General features: G+C 44.1%; 1 protein-coding gene across 2 annotated transcripts in view; it reads right to left on the bottom strand.

The window, feature by feature from the left end:
* The window catches only part of CD40 (CD40 molecule), a 114,446-nt gene that overhangs the window by 61,216 nt on the left and 38,469 nt on the right, over nucleotides 1-14,761 (bottom strand). For both annotated transcript variants that reach the window (XM_069243532.1, XM_069243531.1), the window contains exons 2-3: nucleotides 7,862-7,940; nucleotides 6,074-6,199 (exon numbers count right to left, since the gene is read on the bottom strand). In XM_069243532.1, the coding sequence (XP_069099633.1) occupies nucleotides 6,074-6,199; nucleotides 7,862-7,940 (205 nt within the window). The remainder of the gene's footprint in view (nucleotides 1-6,073; nucleotides 6,200-7,861; nucleotides 7,941-14,761) is intronic.

The raw sequence follows: 14,761 nt of genomic DNA, 5'->3' as shown, positions 1-14,761 counted from the left end.
CGTCTGGTTGTTTTACATCCCAGGCCTCTCGCCCATACCAGAGAAGACAAGGAGACTCAAATTTCCAATCTAATTCCAATTTCTACCCAGACAGAGGTCGAGGGTATAGAGGCCGCAATCCTAGAGGACTTCACAAGGGAGGATATTACAATCAGAATGCCTCTCAAACAGGTAAAAATCATATCTTCTGGGGATGTTCTGGGGGGAAGAGTGAGTCTATATGCTCAAAATTGTTTTTTGATTACGCAAGATGCTTGGGTGCTAGACACAATCTCAGGTTACCATCTAGAGTTCTATTCAGAACCCCAGCAAACCGAGATCCCTCCTCCTCTCAGTTTTTCCCATCAAGAGAGAGTTTTCATAGATCAAGAAATAGAGGCCCTTCTTCAAAAAGGCGTGATTGTAATTTCTCATTCTCATCCAAGAGGTTTCATAAGTACGATCTTTCTGGTCCAAAAGAAGAGTGGGGGTTCACGTTTTGTACTTAACCTGCGTCACTTCAACTCATGGATTGTTTACCGACATTTTAAGATGGAGGGCATCCTTCTTCTCAGGCATCTCTTATTAGAAGGGGACTGAATGGTCCGTTTGGACCTCAAGGATGTGTATCTGTGTCCCCCATCACAGATTCCTTCAATTCTTTTGGAGAGACCAATGTTACGAGTTTCCACTCGTCCTTTTGGCCTTTCTTCACCCCCTGGTGTTTCACCAAGGTAATGCGACTGGTGATGCAATGGCTAGGGGAAAAGGGTGTTCGTCTGATAGTTTATTTAGACAACATCCTCATCATGGCTCAGGAGGAGCGTCTTGCTCATCTCCATCTTTCCTGGACAGTGCAACTCCTTCAAGAACTAGGGTTTATAATCAATGTGGTAAAATCCTAGTTAACGCCAGTACAAAATATAGACTTCATGGGCTTCCGGATAGATTCCGTCTTGACTCTGCTGAAACTTCCTTTAACCAAGAGGCTAGCTATAAAGAAGGAGTTGAAGAAAGCATTGTCTCCTCATTTGATTTCCTTGAGGGTACTTGTCCGGTTGGTGGGTCTCTTAGCATCGTCCATTCAGGCCATTTTCCCGGGTCCTCTACACTATTGTGCTCTCCAGAGGTTGAAGATTCTTCACCTTCGCAGGGGTCTGACTTACTCCAAACTGATTGTTCTTTCTTAAGAAGCCTGGACGGAGCTTCACTGGTGGCTGACTCATATGGACGGTTGGAATGGCAAGGCGATTTTTGCCTCTGTTCCGGAAGTGATCATAGAATCCGATGCCAGCAGATGGGACTAGGGAGTCAGATGTGGTCAGATGGAGACAGGGTGACGGTGGTCTCCAGAGGAACTTCAGCTGCACATCAATTGCTTGGAACTTCTGGCGGGTTCCTTTGCAGTGAAGACTTTGTCCCCCTTCAAATCGAAATGCTGTATCCTTCTGAAGATGTACAACATTTCAGCAGTTCGGTATATCAACAAACGGGGGGAAACACGGTCCCGGATGTTGGCGGGAATTGCAAAAGACTTCTGGCATTTTTGTCTAACACATCAGATTTCCAAAACAGCGGAATATATCCCGGAGGAAAGTGAATGTGGTCGCGGACTGGAATTCCACGTATCTGAGGGATGCCAGCGATTGACGTCTTCACCCCAGAATATTTAAATTCCTGAATCAGCTTTGGGGTCCGTACTCGATAGACCTGTTTGCGTTGTGGCTGAATACACATCTTCCACTATTCTTCAGTTGGAGACTGGATCTGAACGCTCTCTGCTCGGATGCCTTTCTCCAGGTTTGGACAGAAGGGTTGCATTATGCCTTTCCCCCCTTCTCCATGATTCACCAGGTTCTCTCACATGTAATTCATCAGGGAGCAGAACTAGTTCTGATAAATCTGTGATGGAAAGCTTAGTTGTGGTTTCTAGTGGCGTTGACGCTATGTTGTGCTGCTCCAGTTCGAATCCTCCCTTCAGAGCATCTGTTATTGGACCCAATGGAGAGTCCACATCCTCTGATTTTGGGGGAACAGTTGTTGCTCATTGCTTGGAGGATATCAGGGGATCCTCTCAGGGCACAGGAATTTCGGAAGACACTAGATTTTTACTTTCTCAATCTTTGGCACCTAGTACCCATAAACGATATGCCCCCGCCTGGAGGAGATGGTTGGATTTTTGCAGTCACAGGGGTGTGGATCCCTTGTGGGCCTCACGCAGACAATAGCAAATTTTTTGTCGCACATTGCGGCTCAAGGTCCAGCATACAGAACGGTGAATAATTTTAGATCTGCCATTTCAGCTAAACACCCTCATATTGATTGTAAACCAGTGGGTGAACATCCGTTAGTCTGTAAGTTATTGCGTGGTGTTTGTATGCTTCGTCCTCCTCTTCCAAAATATTCAACTCTTTGGGATGTCAATATTATTTAGAAGTTTTTGGTGGCTTGGCCGGCCAATGAAGGTCTTTCAGGGAAGCAATTGCCAGCAAAACTGACCATGTTACTTTGTCTAATTTCATGCAGGAGGGTCTCTGACGTAAAAGCCTTGGACATTACAGGAAGAGTTTTTACTCCTACGGGAGTCTCTTTTCGCATTTCTAAGCGTACAAAATCAAATTCAAAATGTATTAGTTATCCGGCGTTTAGAGATAACTCTAAATTATGTGTGGTAAATTGCCTAAAGGTATATGAAGATGTTACTAGAGAACTGCGAAGGGATGTAACTGGACAATTATTGATCTCCTTACAAAAGCCCTTTGGTCCTGTTTCCTCCGCGACTCTCGCAAAATGGGTCAGGTGGTTGTTGCAACAGGCAGGCATTGATACCTCTATTTTTGGAGCTCATTCTGTTCATGGGGCTATGGCTTCCAAAAGCTTTCAATTCAGGTTCTGGGTTGGAAGATATCATGACAGCAGCAGACTGGTCATCAGATTCTACTTTTAAATTGTTCTATCAGGAACCAATTATTGATGTTGCTTCTGGAGTGATTGCTCAGCTTTAAACTAGCATAATCCGAAGCCTCCGGTCCTGACATAGAATCAAATATTTTCTAGCTTTCGAAACAAGAATTTTCAATTCTATTAAGGACACGGAAGCGAACTGGGTATTTAGATTATGCTGCAAAGTATTGTCATTTATATCAAATTGAAATGTTTGTTGTCCCACCCGATATGCAGTGATAGTTTAGCAGGTTACCGCTTTACTGTCTTTTCTAGATAAGAAGCCAACTCGATGGACACGCTTGGGCCATCTTCTGCAGAGCTGAAGGAGGATGATTCGTTCCTTGCACCGTTGTGCAGTCTTCCAGCTCCCTTGTTCAGGAAGACATTGTTTGGTTGGAATTCAGTTTTTCGTGGAGATTGGTTTGTTATTCTGTTCTCCTTGGCATGGATGTGCAAAGAAAGAGGACGGACTTTGCTGGCTTTGTGTTATATAAAGGATGGCTGAGCCTGATTGGGGGGTCAATGTGAGGCTCTGTGACTATGGGAAATTTAGTTTTATTTTTAATGTATTTCTTTTGGCTACTGTGTGTTTGACAGTAAAGAGAGAGAAAAGCATAATCCTCACCTCTGTGTCCTTATTAGAAATGAAAATTCTTGTTGCGAAAGCTAGAACATTTTTGATCCATAATCATGCAGAAAACACCACAGTTGCAGAATCACATAATCCAAGTTGCCCTAGGTTTATTAGTGAAGTTAAAAATAAAGATAGTAAACATCCACTGGCTGTTCACTTCAATTAGACATGTTGAGCTGAGCAAATTTATAAACCAAAGATTTTAGATTTAGATCACACACCACCAGGAGTGGCTCACGGGGCTTTGTTGGGGCGGGCGGCACAGGGGGCAGTGCAGGGGGGGGGGGAGAGACAGGGGCAGGGGAGGTGAATTAATTAAAAAAAAGAATTAAACATCAGTTACCTGCTTCTCCGCTGCAGCCACCGCTCCTCTCCTGCACTGCAGCCGCAGGCTCCCAGCCTGTCCTGCAGCCAATCCTGATGCTGCTCAAAGCAGTGTTTGGATTGGCTGGGCACTCCCAGACAGACTGGCGCCTGTGCCTGCTCTCTGCAGCCTGGCAACTGTGTTGGTGAGCTGGAAAGAGCCTACTGCGCATGTATGTTCGGCCGGCCCGAGACGGCCGGCCAAACATACATGCGCACTGAGGGGGAGTGCATTCTCGTCATCCCTAATGCCCCATCCCTTTTACTACAAAACGATAAACCTAGTTTATTATTGTTTTGTAGTAAAGGTTTTGCAGCTGCTGCTGGGGGGGAGGGGGGGGCAACGCTTCTCCACCATACCGGAGGAGCTGCACCTGCACACCACTTTCATGGAAATGAGGCAACAGCTAGATTAATTTACCCAAACAACAAGCACTCAAACGTGTGAGCTAGAAGCTCACAGTGAATTATTCAGAGTATTAAACAAAGGGAAGTTTTGGATATAAAAGAACGGTTCCTCTAAATTTGTGACTTTAAAAAAAAAAGAAACATGCTCAGTATTTTGGTACTGTGGCACATTCAGTGCAAGCAGCCAGGATCATTCAAAGCTGTTACGTACCCACTGCATAGCAATTTCTTAAGGAGTGGAAATTGTTTTTGGTGTGTTTAGGGTGACCTCTCGCATTTTGGTGATTTCTTCAGATTTTTGAATGTGTGGGGACTATGACTGAGAATTTATGGCAGTCTCTGTGGGTTAATGGCAACCTCTGGAAGTGTAGTGTAATTTTTTTTAAGATGATTGATAATAGAGCGTAATAAACTGTTTGGATGGGGGCTGAACTCTGTAGGGGCTGGACCCTTCTGTTGTATACGGTAATCTTTTTGGGCAAAAGACACTTTTTTGATTTTTATGAACACTTAAGGGTTAAAGACAGCGCCCGCGGGTTAAGGGCATTTACAGTGAGTTTAGGGTGATCCACACAAATTTAAGACTATGGCTTGGAGATTAGGATGACCACTAAAAGTTTAGGGTGAGCTCTGCGTAAAGGTAATTTGAAGGTGAAAGGTATCTTTGTTGGCAATTATTTATTTGTTGGGGTGGCTTGATCTCAGTGGATTTATAGTGACCTTTGACCTTTGTAGATGTAGGGTATCTTTGTAGGATTAGGTCATCTCCATGGGCTGGTCGTAGTAGGTGAACGGTGGTCTCTGTAGACATAGAGTGGTCTGTGTTAGTGCTCTCCGCAGGGTGGTCTCAGTAGTGTACGCAGACCCATTGGAACTGTGGCAGAGAAGTATCATTATTCCCCTGCACTTGTGCTGCCTCATAGCTATTGGTAGACTTTAACACAAAACTTTAAATTATGAGGCAGGTAACACACTTAACCCCGCTAGATGGCGCCAGTTGGTTGATTTGCCATGTTTTCCCCCTAAAGCACACGTTTTTAAATTTAAAAACATATCATCGTCCTATTAAGGGCCACAGTGTCAATTTCTTGGTCCAGGCCCTCAAAAAATTCTCACATGTCGGATATTCAGTGATCTCTGTAGGGGTGCAGAATGCGGGGTGAGGGTTTCTGTAAGGTAGTTGTGGAGGGGCAATCTCTGTAGATTTAGGGGTCTCTTTACACGTAGGATGTCTCTGTGCAAGTACGGTGGTCTCAGTGAAGTAGAGGCGTCTCTTTAAATGGTAGGTGGTTTCTGGAGATCTCTTGGGGTGTTGGGTGATCTCTGTACAGCAATGCTTAATTTGTAAATAAAAACGTGACTGTCGCCAAAGCCCTCCTCTTAAACACGTCGCTGCTACAATTAAATGCGCGAAAGCAGAATACTGAGGCAGCGTAATCCTGAAGCCATCTCGGGCCTCTTCAACCCATTTAAAGCCACTCCCTGCCCCTCCAGCTCACTCTTGCAGCTTTCTGCTTCCTGGCTTTGTGACGCTTTTTAGTTTTTCGCTTTCTCCGCCTTTCCCATATGTGTCTGTTGTTCGTAGCAAATGGCTTGAGGCAGAAAAATAAGTGCCGACCCCCAAAAATAAGTGCCGGTGCTCCACACTGGAGACAACAAGCACAAATTAAGCACTGCTGCACAGTAGTCTTTGTAGGTGTGAATTCGTCATACAACACCGTAAACTGAGATCGGGCTTCTTACTAAGGTCGCAGTTGCTCATGGGCTTGCAGTGCCTCTGCTTATTCCACTGGTCTTGAAACTCGCCGCGTGCACAGTCCTCACACTGCGTTGTCGATTCATCCGTACACTCGGATACAAGTTTCTGTCCTGAAAGAGATTGAGCAGCAGTGTTAGACACAGACACTATAGCAAGGACGTGACACATATTTCATGCTCTCCCAGATCGCTCACTCCACAAACCCACCACCAAACAGAGCACAGCCAGGCAGGATTCACAACAGTTAGCGGGAAAGGTGTGAGGGCCTTGGAAACCTGCCGGGAGTGCAGCAGTACTGCTGACAACGATAGATGTGGTGAATGTGAGAGGCGTAGGTTAATGGGGGAAGGACAACACAAAGATGGCCATCTTTGACTAAAAACATAAGACAAGGTGTCTCATTCCTTCTGTTGCTTTTGTACCAATCGTACCTTATTTTCACACAAATAGGAGTACTGACTCTGGGAACTTGGCAGGTCATAAAAATGATAACTTTTTGTTTTAACCTAGTGCTTCATTTTGCACTTTGGCCAATACTAAGCACTGTAAATAACAGGCGCTGCCACTGCCGAAATTAATAGTATTCAATTTATCAACCTTGGAAGAATGAACAAGTGAGTTGGCATTGAGTGGATCATATTAGATGCCAGTGGTGAGCGTGTAACTAACTCACTGAGCCACCTTGTCACCAGGAAACTGGCTCTACGGAGAGCTCAAGTGACTACTAAGAACACTCAAGCGGAGCTGCATGTATTAACAAGAACGCCTGGTTCCTCCAGGGCCGTACGAGTTTTGAAGGAGGGCTTGCTTATGAGAAGGTGCACAAAAGACATAAGGCTGACTCTTAAAGGAGCTAAAGCCGCAACTTAGCTATGATCATTTTAGAAGGTGCAGTAACACCGTGCCCAGGAGAATAAGCATCAATTGCTGTTTTTTTACAATCCAACAATGGGGAGTGGTTCAAGGAGCCTATTTTTCAAATCTGCATTAGTATCTAGGGCAATCTTGCTATGCCACTGATCTAATGAAACAACGAAAGGCTGGTTCTGGGTGGAGTTATGTTAATTTGTGGGTGCATGGGGATGATATGAAGCAGGCTCTGGGGGATGATATACGGCTTGCCTACAGGAAGTTAGAGAGGACTGTCAAGCTGTAGTAAGGCTCCCTGTAGTGGAGCTCTACAATTATGTACGTTTGGCTCTGATGAGTGACATAAACTACAATAAGCTAGAAAGGGATTGTGGGAATTATGTAAGGCTAGCTCTAGGAGGTCAGATGGCTGTCAGAATGCTGCGTGGATAATGTTAGGCTGGCAAGGCGCTGCAGGAAGGCATAAGTCTGACTCTCCGGGAATGTTATAAACATTGACAGCAGACAGAGTGGAAGGCTTTATGGATGATGTGCGGTCGCCTCTCAGGGAACAGCGGAGATGAGATGAAGCTGGATCTGAGGGGGTGATGTAAAACTATCTATCAGATAAGAAAGCACTGTTGAGATGATTAGTTGTATGGGAGGGTTGGAAGAGCTGTGGGCATGAAGTAAGACTGGCTCTGATGGAGCAATATGTTCTTGTAAGCGGGGTGGTCATGGACCAGTGGAGTGATATAAGACTGATTCCAGGGAAGCAGTGCATGAGTTGTGTGTTCTGGGGGAGCTAAAGAAATTGTGAAAGTAGATTAACATCATGGCCCCTCCTTGTGAATAAAACAAGATACAGTGATTACAAGCGCACACATAAACTCTGACGTCAGAGGAAAAATGTTTCTGTATACCCGGCGAGCACATCTTGCAGCATAGCCCTTCTTTCCAGTATTCATCTGGATTGCACGCCCAAGACACAGCAACACATATCTGCAAGTGAAAGTAAAAACAAAGTCAACGTTAAGTGGCAACAGTGACCACCATCTGGTTAAAATAAAAACATTGATTCTTCCTCTGGTTCCCCCTAAACTTAACCAGATGGAGAACATTTCTACTTAGTCAACTGGTTACCCTCTGTCTTCTGCAATCGGCGTTTGATTTCAGCTCCATATGAAGCCTAGTTTCTAATGCTTTCCGTTGCTGTGTTCTGTTTAATCGGAGCAGTCCTCCTTGTGTTGGTTTCCAGCATGTCATGTATAATCCAATAACTAAAACCCGCAGTTCCATCAGGATACGGGTGATGTGATCATATTTATTCAGGCACTGGATGGGGTGTGCTGTACCTTGTGGAAAGGCCCTGCGGGGTGCCCTGTGGTGTCTGGGAAGTCATAGAGTAGAGTACTTCTGCCATCCAGATGCAAGAGTACAGGAACTTGAATCTGCTTTCTGGAAGACATGTTTTGACAGAAAGCTGCTGTCAGGCTGCCTTTGTGTTTTTGGCAATGTGTTCTTTGAGGATGAGGTTGGTGTCCTGGGTGAATCCAGGTGAATTAACATTCAGTTAATGTTGGTGTTCAAAGCCATCAGGCTTCATGTTATTGAGACACGTTTGTACTGCATCTTGATTATTTTTCTTGGCAAATAATAAGAAATCTGTCTTGGTTGAGTTGAGCTTCAGCTAGGCACTTGATATAGAAGCAGAGTTGTGTATCATTAGTATATTGGCTAATCATGATGCTGTTATCTGTCATTAGACATGTCTCCGTGTCTAGTTAGAAGATGCCAGGAAACTGTATGGAACCCTGAGGGTGCCGTTAGAACAAACTGACATCAGTGGGAAGGGTGGGGGGTTAACCAGTGCAGGACTTTACAGGTGAATCCTATTCAGTACTCCAGGGAGGTTATAAGGGTTGGATAGCTGGCTCCGACAAACGCAGGTGAGTGGTCCAACAATATCTGGAGCCGTCTTCATCTGTGTTCAAGAGGGCATTGTCTGCGATGTGCAAGGTAGTGGTTTTCATACTGCAGCATGATCCGGAGACAGACTGGTAGCTGTGCAAGAGATGGTTAGAACTGGTGTAGTCTTGAAGATAAACATAACCTGATTTTTCAATGGCATTTCCAATAAATGGTAGGTGAGTGAGGGGCCAGTAGTTAGCGAGGTCATCAGGGTCTATTTTAGGTTTCTTTAGCAGTGGGACAATCTGGCCTGTTTTAAGGGCTTCTGGGATGATACTTTGAATGAGGAAGGCATTGGCAATGGTATGCAGGGATGAGAGAGCATCTCTAGAGAGAGAGCTTCAATGAAGGACAATTGTAAGATATCATCTTCATAAGTAATGGCTAAGAGGGAGTTGAGTATGTCAGCAAGATCAGGGAGAGGCAGGGCTTTGAAGGCATACCACTGTGGCATGCTACAGGAAGGGGTGGCTGTAAGAATTTAATTCAAGTTGGTGTCGTCGATGTGCTATTGGATCTTCTGCATTTTTCACAGAAGAAGAGGTTGATGGAATTGCACTTTTGTGTGGAGCCAGGAGTAGATGGGTGTGGCAGGGGGTTTAAGCAGTGTTTGATTGTCTTGAACAGTGTTCTGTTTCTATTGGTGGCTCCTCTGATGGTGATGGTATAGTACTTTGTTATGGCTAATGTGATGAGCTGACTACTGTTGAGCAGAGAGAATTCAATATGAAGAGGTCCTTAGGAGTTCTGATTGTCTTCCATTTTCTAATCTGCCTGCAGATGGTCATTTATTGTTAGCAAGTTCTTTAGAGTACCTGGGTACAGAAAGGTTTGGTTTGCAATTGTATTTCATTATTGGGTCGTGGGTTTACACAAAGCTTTCTAAAATGTGTTGAAGTTGTTTATAAGGGTGTTGGCTGGATGTTCACAAAGCTTTCTGAAAAGCTGTTGAAGTTGTGTAGAAGGGTGTTGTCATCGGACATGGAGTTGGTAGGCTGAGACAATTGATGAAGCATTAGGTTGTCTCTCAAGAAGTCTAAAGGATCTGAAGGTTTGTGTTGACCTTGTTTTTTTGGTAGGATGCCAAGCATTGAGATAAGTACAGCAAAGTGGTCAGGCCAGTCCAGAGGTATGGGTGGTTTGCATTGTATTGCTGGTGATGTTTAGAAGACAAAGTTGAGGATGTAGCCTTTGGGGTTTGTTGATTTTGCCTCTTTACATCACTCTAAAATCTTACCTATCACTCTGTCCTTCTTTCTCTACCTATCTCTTCAGCAATTTACTTCTCTTTAGTTTTTTTTCTAACTGTGTCACCTTTCTCTTTACTGTAGATTTCTTCCTTTACCATCTAGCTCTCTACCTCATCATTTTCTCTACGTCTCTTTCTCTCTACTTCACCATTATCACTATTCTGTTCTTTTCACTTCGCTGTCCTTCTCCTGTCTGTTGCAGCCTCCTAATTCTCTGCAGCCTCCTGACTGACCTGCAGAATGATAGGTGATTGTCTAGCCAAAGAAGTGTACACAGAGAAAGAGGAGAGGAGGGACATAGCAATCAGTGCTTAATTTGTAAATAAAAACGTGCTGGGCCTGGAACTCTCCTCTAAACCACACGGCTCCTGCAATTAAATGTGCAATCACAGAATACTGAGGCAGCATAATCTTAAAACCATCTCGGGCCTCTTTGATCCATTTACAGCCACTCTCTGTCCCTTCAGCTCACTCTTGCAGCTTTCTGCCTTTTCCCTTTGTACACTTTTCCGTCTTTATGTTCCTCTCTCTTGCCCATGTGTGTCTTTTGCTCGCAGTAAATGCCTGAGGCAGAATATTAAGTGCCGGCCCTCAAAAATAAGTGGGGTGCCCTGCACCAGAAACACCGACACAAAGTAAGCACTGATAGCATGGGATGAGAATTATGGTGAAGTTATCAAATGTAATTTGACAGAATGATGAAAATCCTCGGAGCAGTGATTTGACTTTCACTGCTGCAGCGAAAATGTCAGTTGTAGTAGGCATTAAAAATGTATGGAAATTAAGCACTATCTGCTCATTTTATTTTTTAATACTATGAGCTATGCTACTAAACATCCCCCTAGACAGCCGTACCCCGTTTCTTGCTACATAAAGCACAATTACTGCAAAAGAATTAAAAAAATACACCCCACTGTTGAACGTTCAAGCTCTATTTCGGTGCAACCTGGAAGGCTGACGCTGGGCAGACTGAACTTTCTCTAGTTTTCGCGTGACGCACTTTCTGAAAGCTTAACAAAAACTGTGTAATATTGTTTGGCATCACACGGGCTTCAAATAGCTGAAAATAGATGACCGTTGCTTAGAGAAAGATGCAAAAATACAATGATTGCCCGGTGCCCCAATAATCCTGGGGATATCAATGGCTAGAAAGATCCCGAAGCAACAACCTCCGCATGAGTTATATTTACCCATGCTCAACAATTTCGCAATACAAACAACGACACCAAAAACGCCACTTAACCGAGGCAGGTTGAAAAGCTCGTATGCTGGAGTTAATAACAGAACCGTGCGAGTGAACAAGGCCTTGGAGCTACCAAATCAAACCCTCCTTGTATTCAGAGAAGCCAACTAGCCGTCATTCCAGAAAATAGCTTTTTTATTGCTGCAAAGATCATTTAGTGTATACATTTCTGCATATCAGATTGTATGATAAAAAAAATTAATTGAAGGAGAAAGTTGTAAAATAAATTATTAACACTCCCTTATGAGGAGGCCCGTTAAAAAAAGATGCAAGATTTTTCCAGTGGGGATTTTCTACGGAAAATACCGGACAACATTTGCTCAGGGAAAACAGAGCGGAAAGAGAGGGAAATTCTTAATTTTGCATATGATTCAGCATTCTGAAATGCAGAACTCAACACCAGGAGCTAAACCTCACATGACAGAAAGCGCAAGGAGTGGTAAGAGAATTTCCCCAGACTGGTTAACTGCCTCTATTACCGCCCCAGTGGAAGTGACGACATTATAATACAGAGACTACAAATGTACTATGCTGTGTATTTGTGGGTTTGCACAGAGGGTCAGTCCAAACTGGACTGGCAATTTATTTTTATGTTTGTGTCGGCCCCTCAGTCTGAATTTGAGAGAGATAATGTGTGTGTGCGCGCGCATCTAGGCGCGCGCACTAATCTAGCAATGTAAGTACAGGTGCTGATGCCAACGGTGCCCCACACTTCGAGTGAAAGCTTAGCAAAGCTAATGATCTAGTCAGTCACAGCCGTCTGCCTCGGCAGAGTGCCCATGGCCCCGCGCAGAGGCTCTGCTTCTCATCTTCCCATCAGCTGGAGTGACAGCTGCACTGCTAAATACCGCACAGCTCACTGTGGGGATGTTTAACGTCCTCGTCTCAGGAGCTGCTGAGGGGGGAATTAAAACACCTTTCCGAACAGCACCCCTGTCACAGCTAAAATGGTGCCGTCCCGAGTGACTCAGGAGCTCAGTGTACCTAGCGCAGAGATTCTCAAACTTTTTCATGTAGGGACCCCCTTTCAAAATGTTTTAGGTGTAAAGACCCACTCTGACAAACATTTCTAGAAACTGGTACTCCTCATACTAGACAATCCATAAACATCTCCAATTCCCACAGCAAATCATTTTTATGGTGAGGAAATAATATTAAACAATATTTAGCAAACCAAAGGTCAGTAGTGTGGGGGCATGGGCAAAGGTGTGGCTAAAAACGAATTTCTGAATATATGAGGAATTGGCGTAGGGTGCCAGTCTTCCTGCTACACTGCCCTACAGCAATACAGAAGGGTAGAAATGGACCATATTTATGAAATACAGTACATTCCTGTCCTTTCTCCTTGTGCTGTGCACAAATTGCTGCCTGGTACCAACGAAAGCAGGATTGGTTTTGTGCAGGGAGGGGCACCTTCCTGCACAAAAACAATCCTGAGAGGCATTTTCCTCTTTCAATATGTGCGGTAGGTAGCAACACACATGGAAAGAGGAAAAAACAAGGAGTAATTAAAGCATTTTTCCTCATTACGCCTGCCCTGGGGAGGCGTGCTGTTTTGGCACTGCTCCAGTTTACCTGATTTTGTAAATGTAGAGTAGCATCAAAATCCATGGGTGTTGCGTGGGAAGACCCACCACAATGCCCATGGATTGCCTCCTTGATGCAAAGTAAGGCAACACAGTGGCATGCACTGCTTTGCCTCAGTCCATATCTATGAGGCCATGCAAAGCCATGCAGGGTGGCTTTGCGCCATCTCATGGGTATGGTTGAGAGGCTTGTGCCGCCGGAGTGTCAAAAAAAGTGACAATCTGGCAGTGCAGGCCTCTAATAAATAAGCCCCGAAAAATTCTGTAAGTTTTTATTAAGTCTTTCACCATCAGGTAGCTACATATAAAATAACAGTGAGCTTAAATGGAAAAAAATACAAGAAAGATGTTACTGATTGGGAGATGCACGTGGTGTATTATGAAACCTCTATTAGTTCACTGCAGAGCTCTGTGGCTAATCAGAGAGCAGCAGAATTAACTCTTAGTTAGTGCAGTGAAAAATAGTGACTTGTGTATTTTTAGCTCCACGAGGACACAGCCTGTGACAGAAAGCACTGTGAATATGTAAGGCGTTCTTTTATACTTGCATTACACACAGTGTAAGATAGGCCACTACAAAAAGGTTTAAGATAAAACAGTGCTTCCAAAATTTTGATGTAATTAATATCAGAGCATATGTAATGCCATATTTAATAGCTGTCCCTTTAACACCACCAGGTGAAGTAAGCGCTACATAAATAAAATTACAATTAAAATCACACACTTCACAGTACAGTTGTTAACTCTGCACTAACACTCATAAAGAATAAATGTTTGTCATAATAAATCTTTGAGTGACTCAATTATTTAAAGCTAAGAGCCGGCTCCCAAGTATCCTTCACACTTGCAGGTCATCCTTTACAGTTGAAGAGCAACTCATAGCGCACATTTGCGTTTCATTCAGGAAGCAGGCACACTGGCACGAAAGCGGTTTTTAGCTGTCTGTGTAGCTTTATTTCATAGCACAGGAGACTCAGTGCATCAAAGTTCAGCTGAGGCATTTTAATGATGGGAAGAAGTGAGGCTGGGGGAATGCGTGACGCCCTGCCCATGTCTCCACGGCCTCCCTGGGGTCGTGACCCCCAGATTGAAGACCTCTGACCTAGTGTGACCAGAATGTTAAAGTCACAAACTGGGACATTTCACAAAAAATAGAAGGACTACAACTTCACTTCAACCGACCACACAGAATGACAGCGCTCATCAGCATAGAATTACAGAAGAGGCACTAAGAACATAAATAAAATGCAATTTTAAAGCCATTGTAATGGATGTTACTTAAATTGCTTTCTGATAGCACCTGCTAAGTACCTCTGCTTTGGAAAACAAAAACAAAATCACTACCCACCGTTTTCAGGGCGACTGTCTTTAAAAACTCAGACATGAGCTACATCTCCAAAAATCTGTCAGGACAGCTGATGAAAAACTGGGACTGTCCCGGCAAATCCTGGGCGTCTTGTCACCCTAACTGTAAGTGCAGTCAGGTGTGCATTCACAGTGGTACCTTACACCAGAAATGTCTGCAACTGTATGTCAATTAAAAGAATATTTTGGACAATAAGGCCCTCATTCGAAGATGCACAATACTGGGGCCTGGCAAAATAGTATGTGTGATAAATCAGGCTTCCCTGCATTGACCACATTAGCCCAGTCCCTCTGCAGCTAGCTGAATGAAGAAGTGCCGTCTTAGGTAGCATTGAATGAATGATTGGGTATCAGTCAAATAGGCCTGCACAATTAGGTACTCTGCATATTAATACAACAAGTGCTATT

Source organism: Pleurodeles waltl, chromosome 7, assembly GCF_031143425.1.
Source record: "Pleurodeles waltl isolate 20211129_DDA chromosome 7, aPleWal1.hap1.20221129, whole genome shotgun sequence".
Lineage (NCBI taxonomy): Eukaryota > Metazoa > Chordata > Amphibia > Caudata > Salamandridae > Pleurodeles > Pleurodeles waltl.
This window is presented reverse-complemented; position numbering and strand designations above follow the sequence as displayed.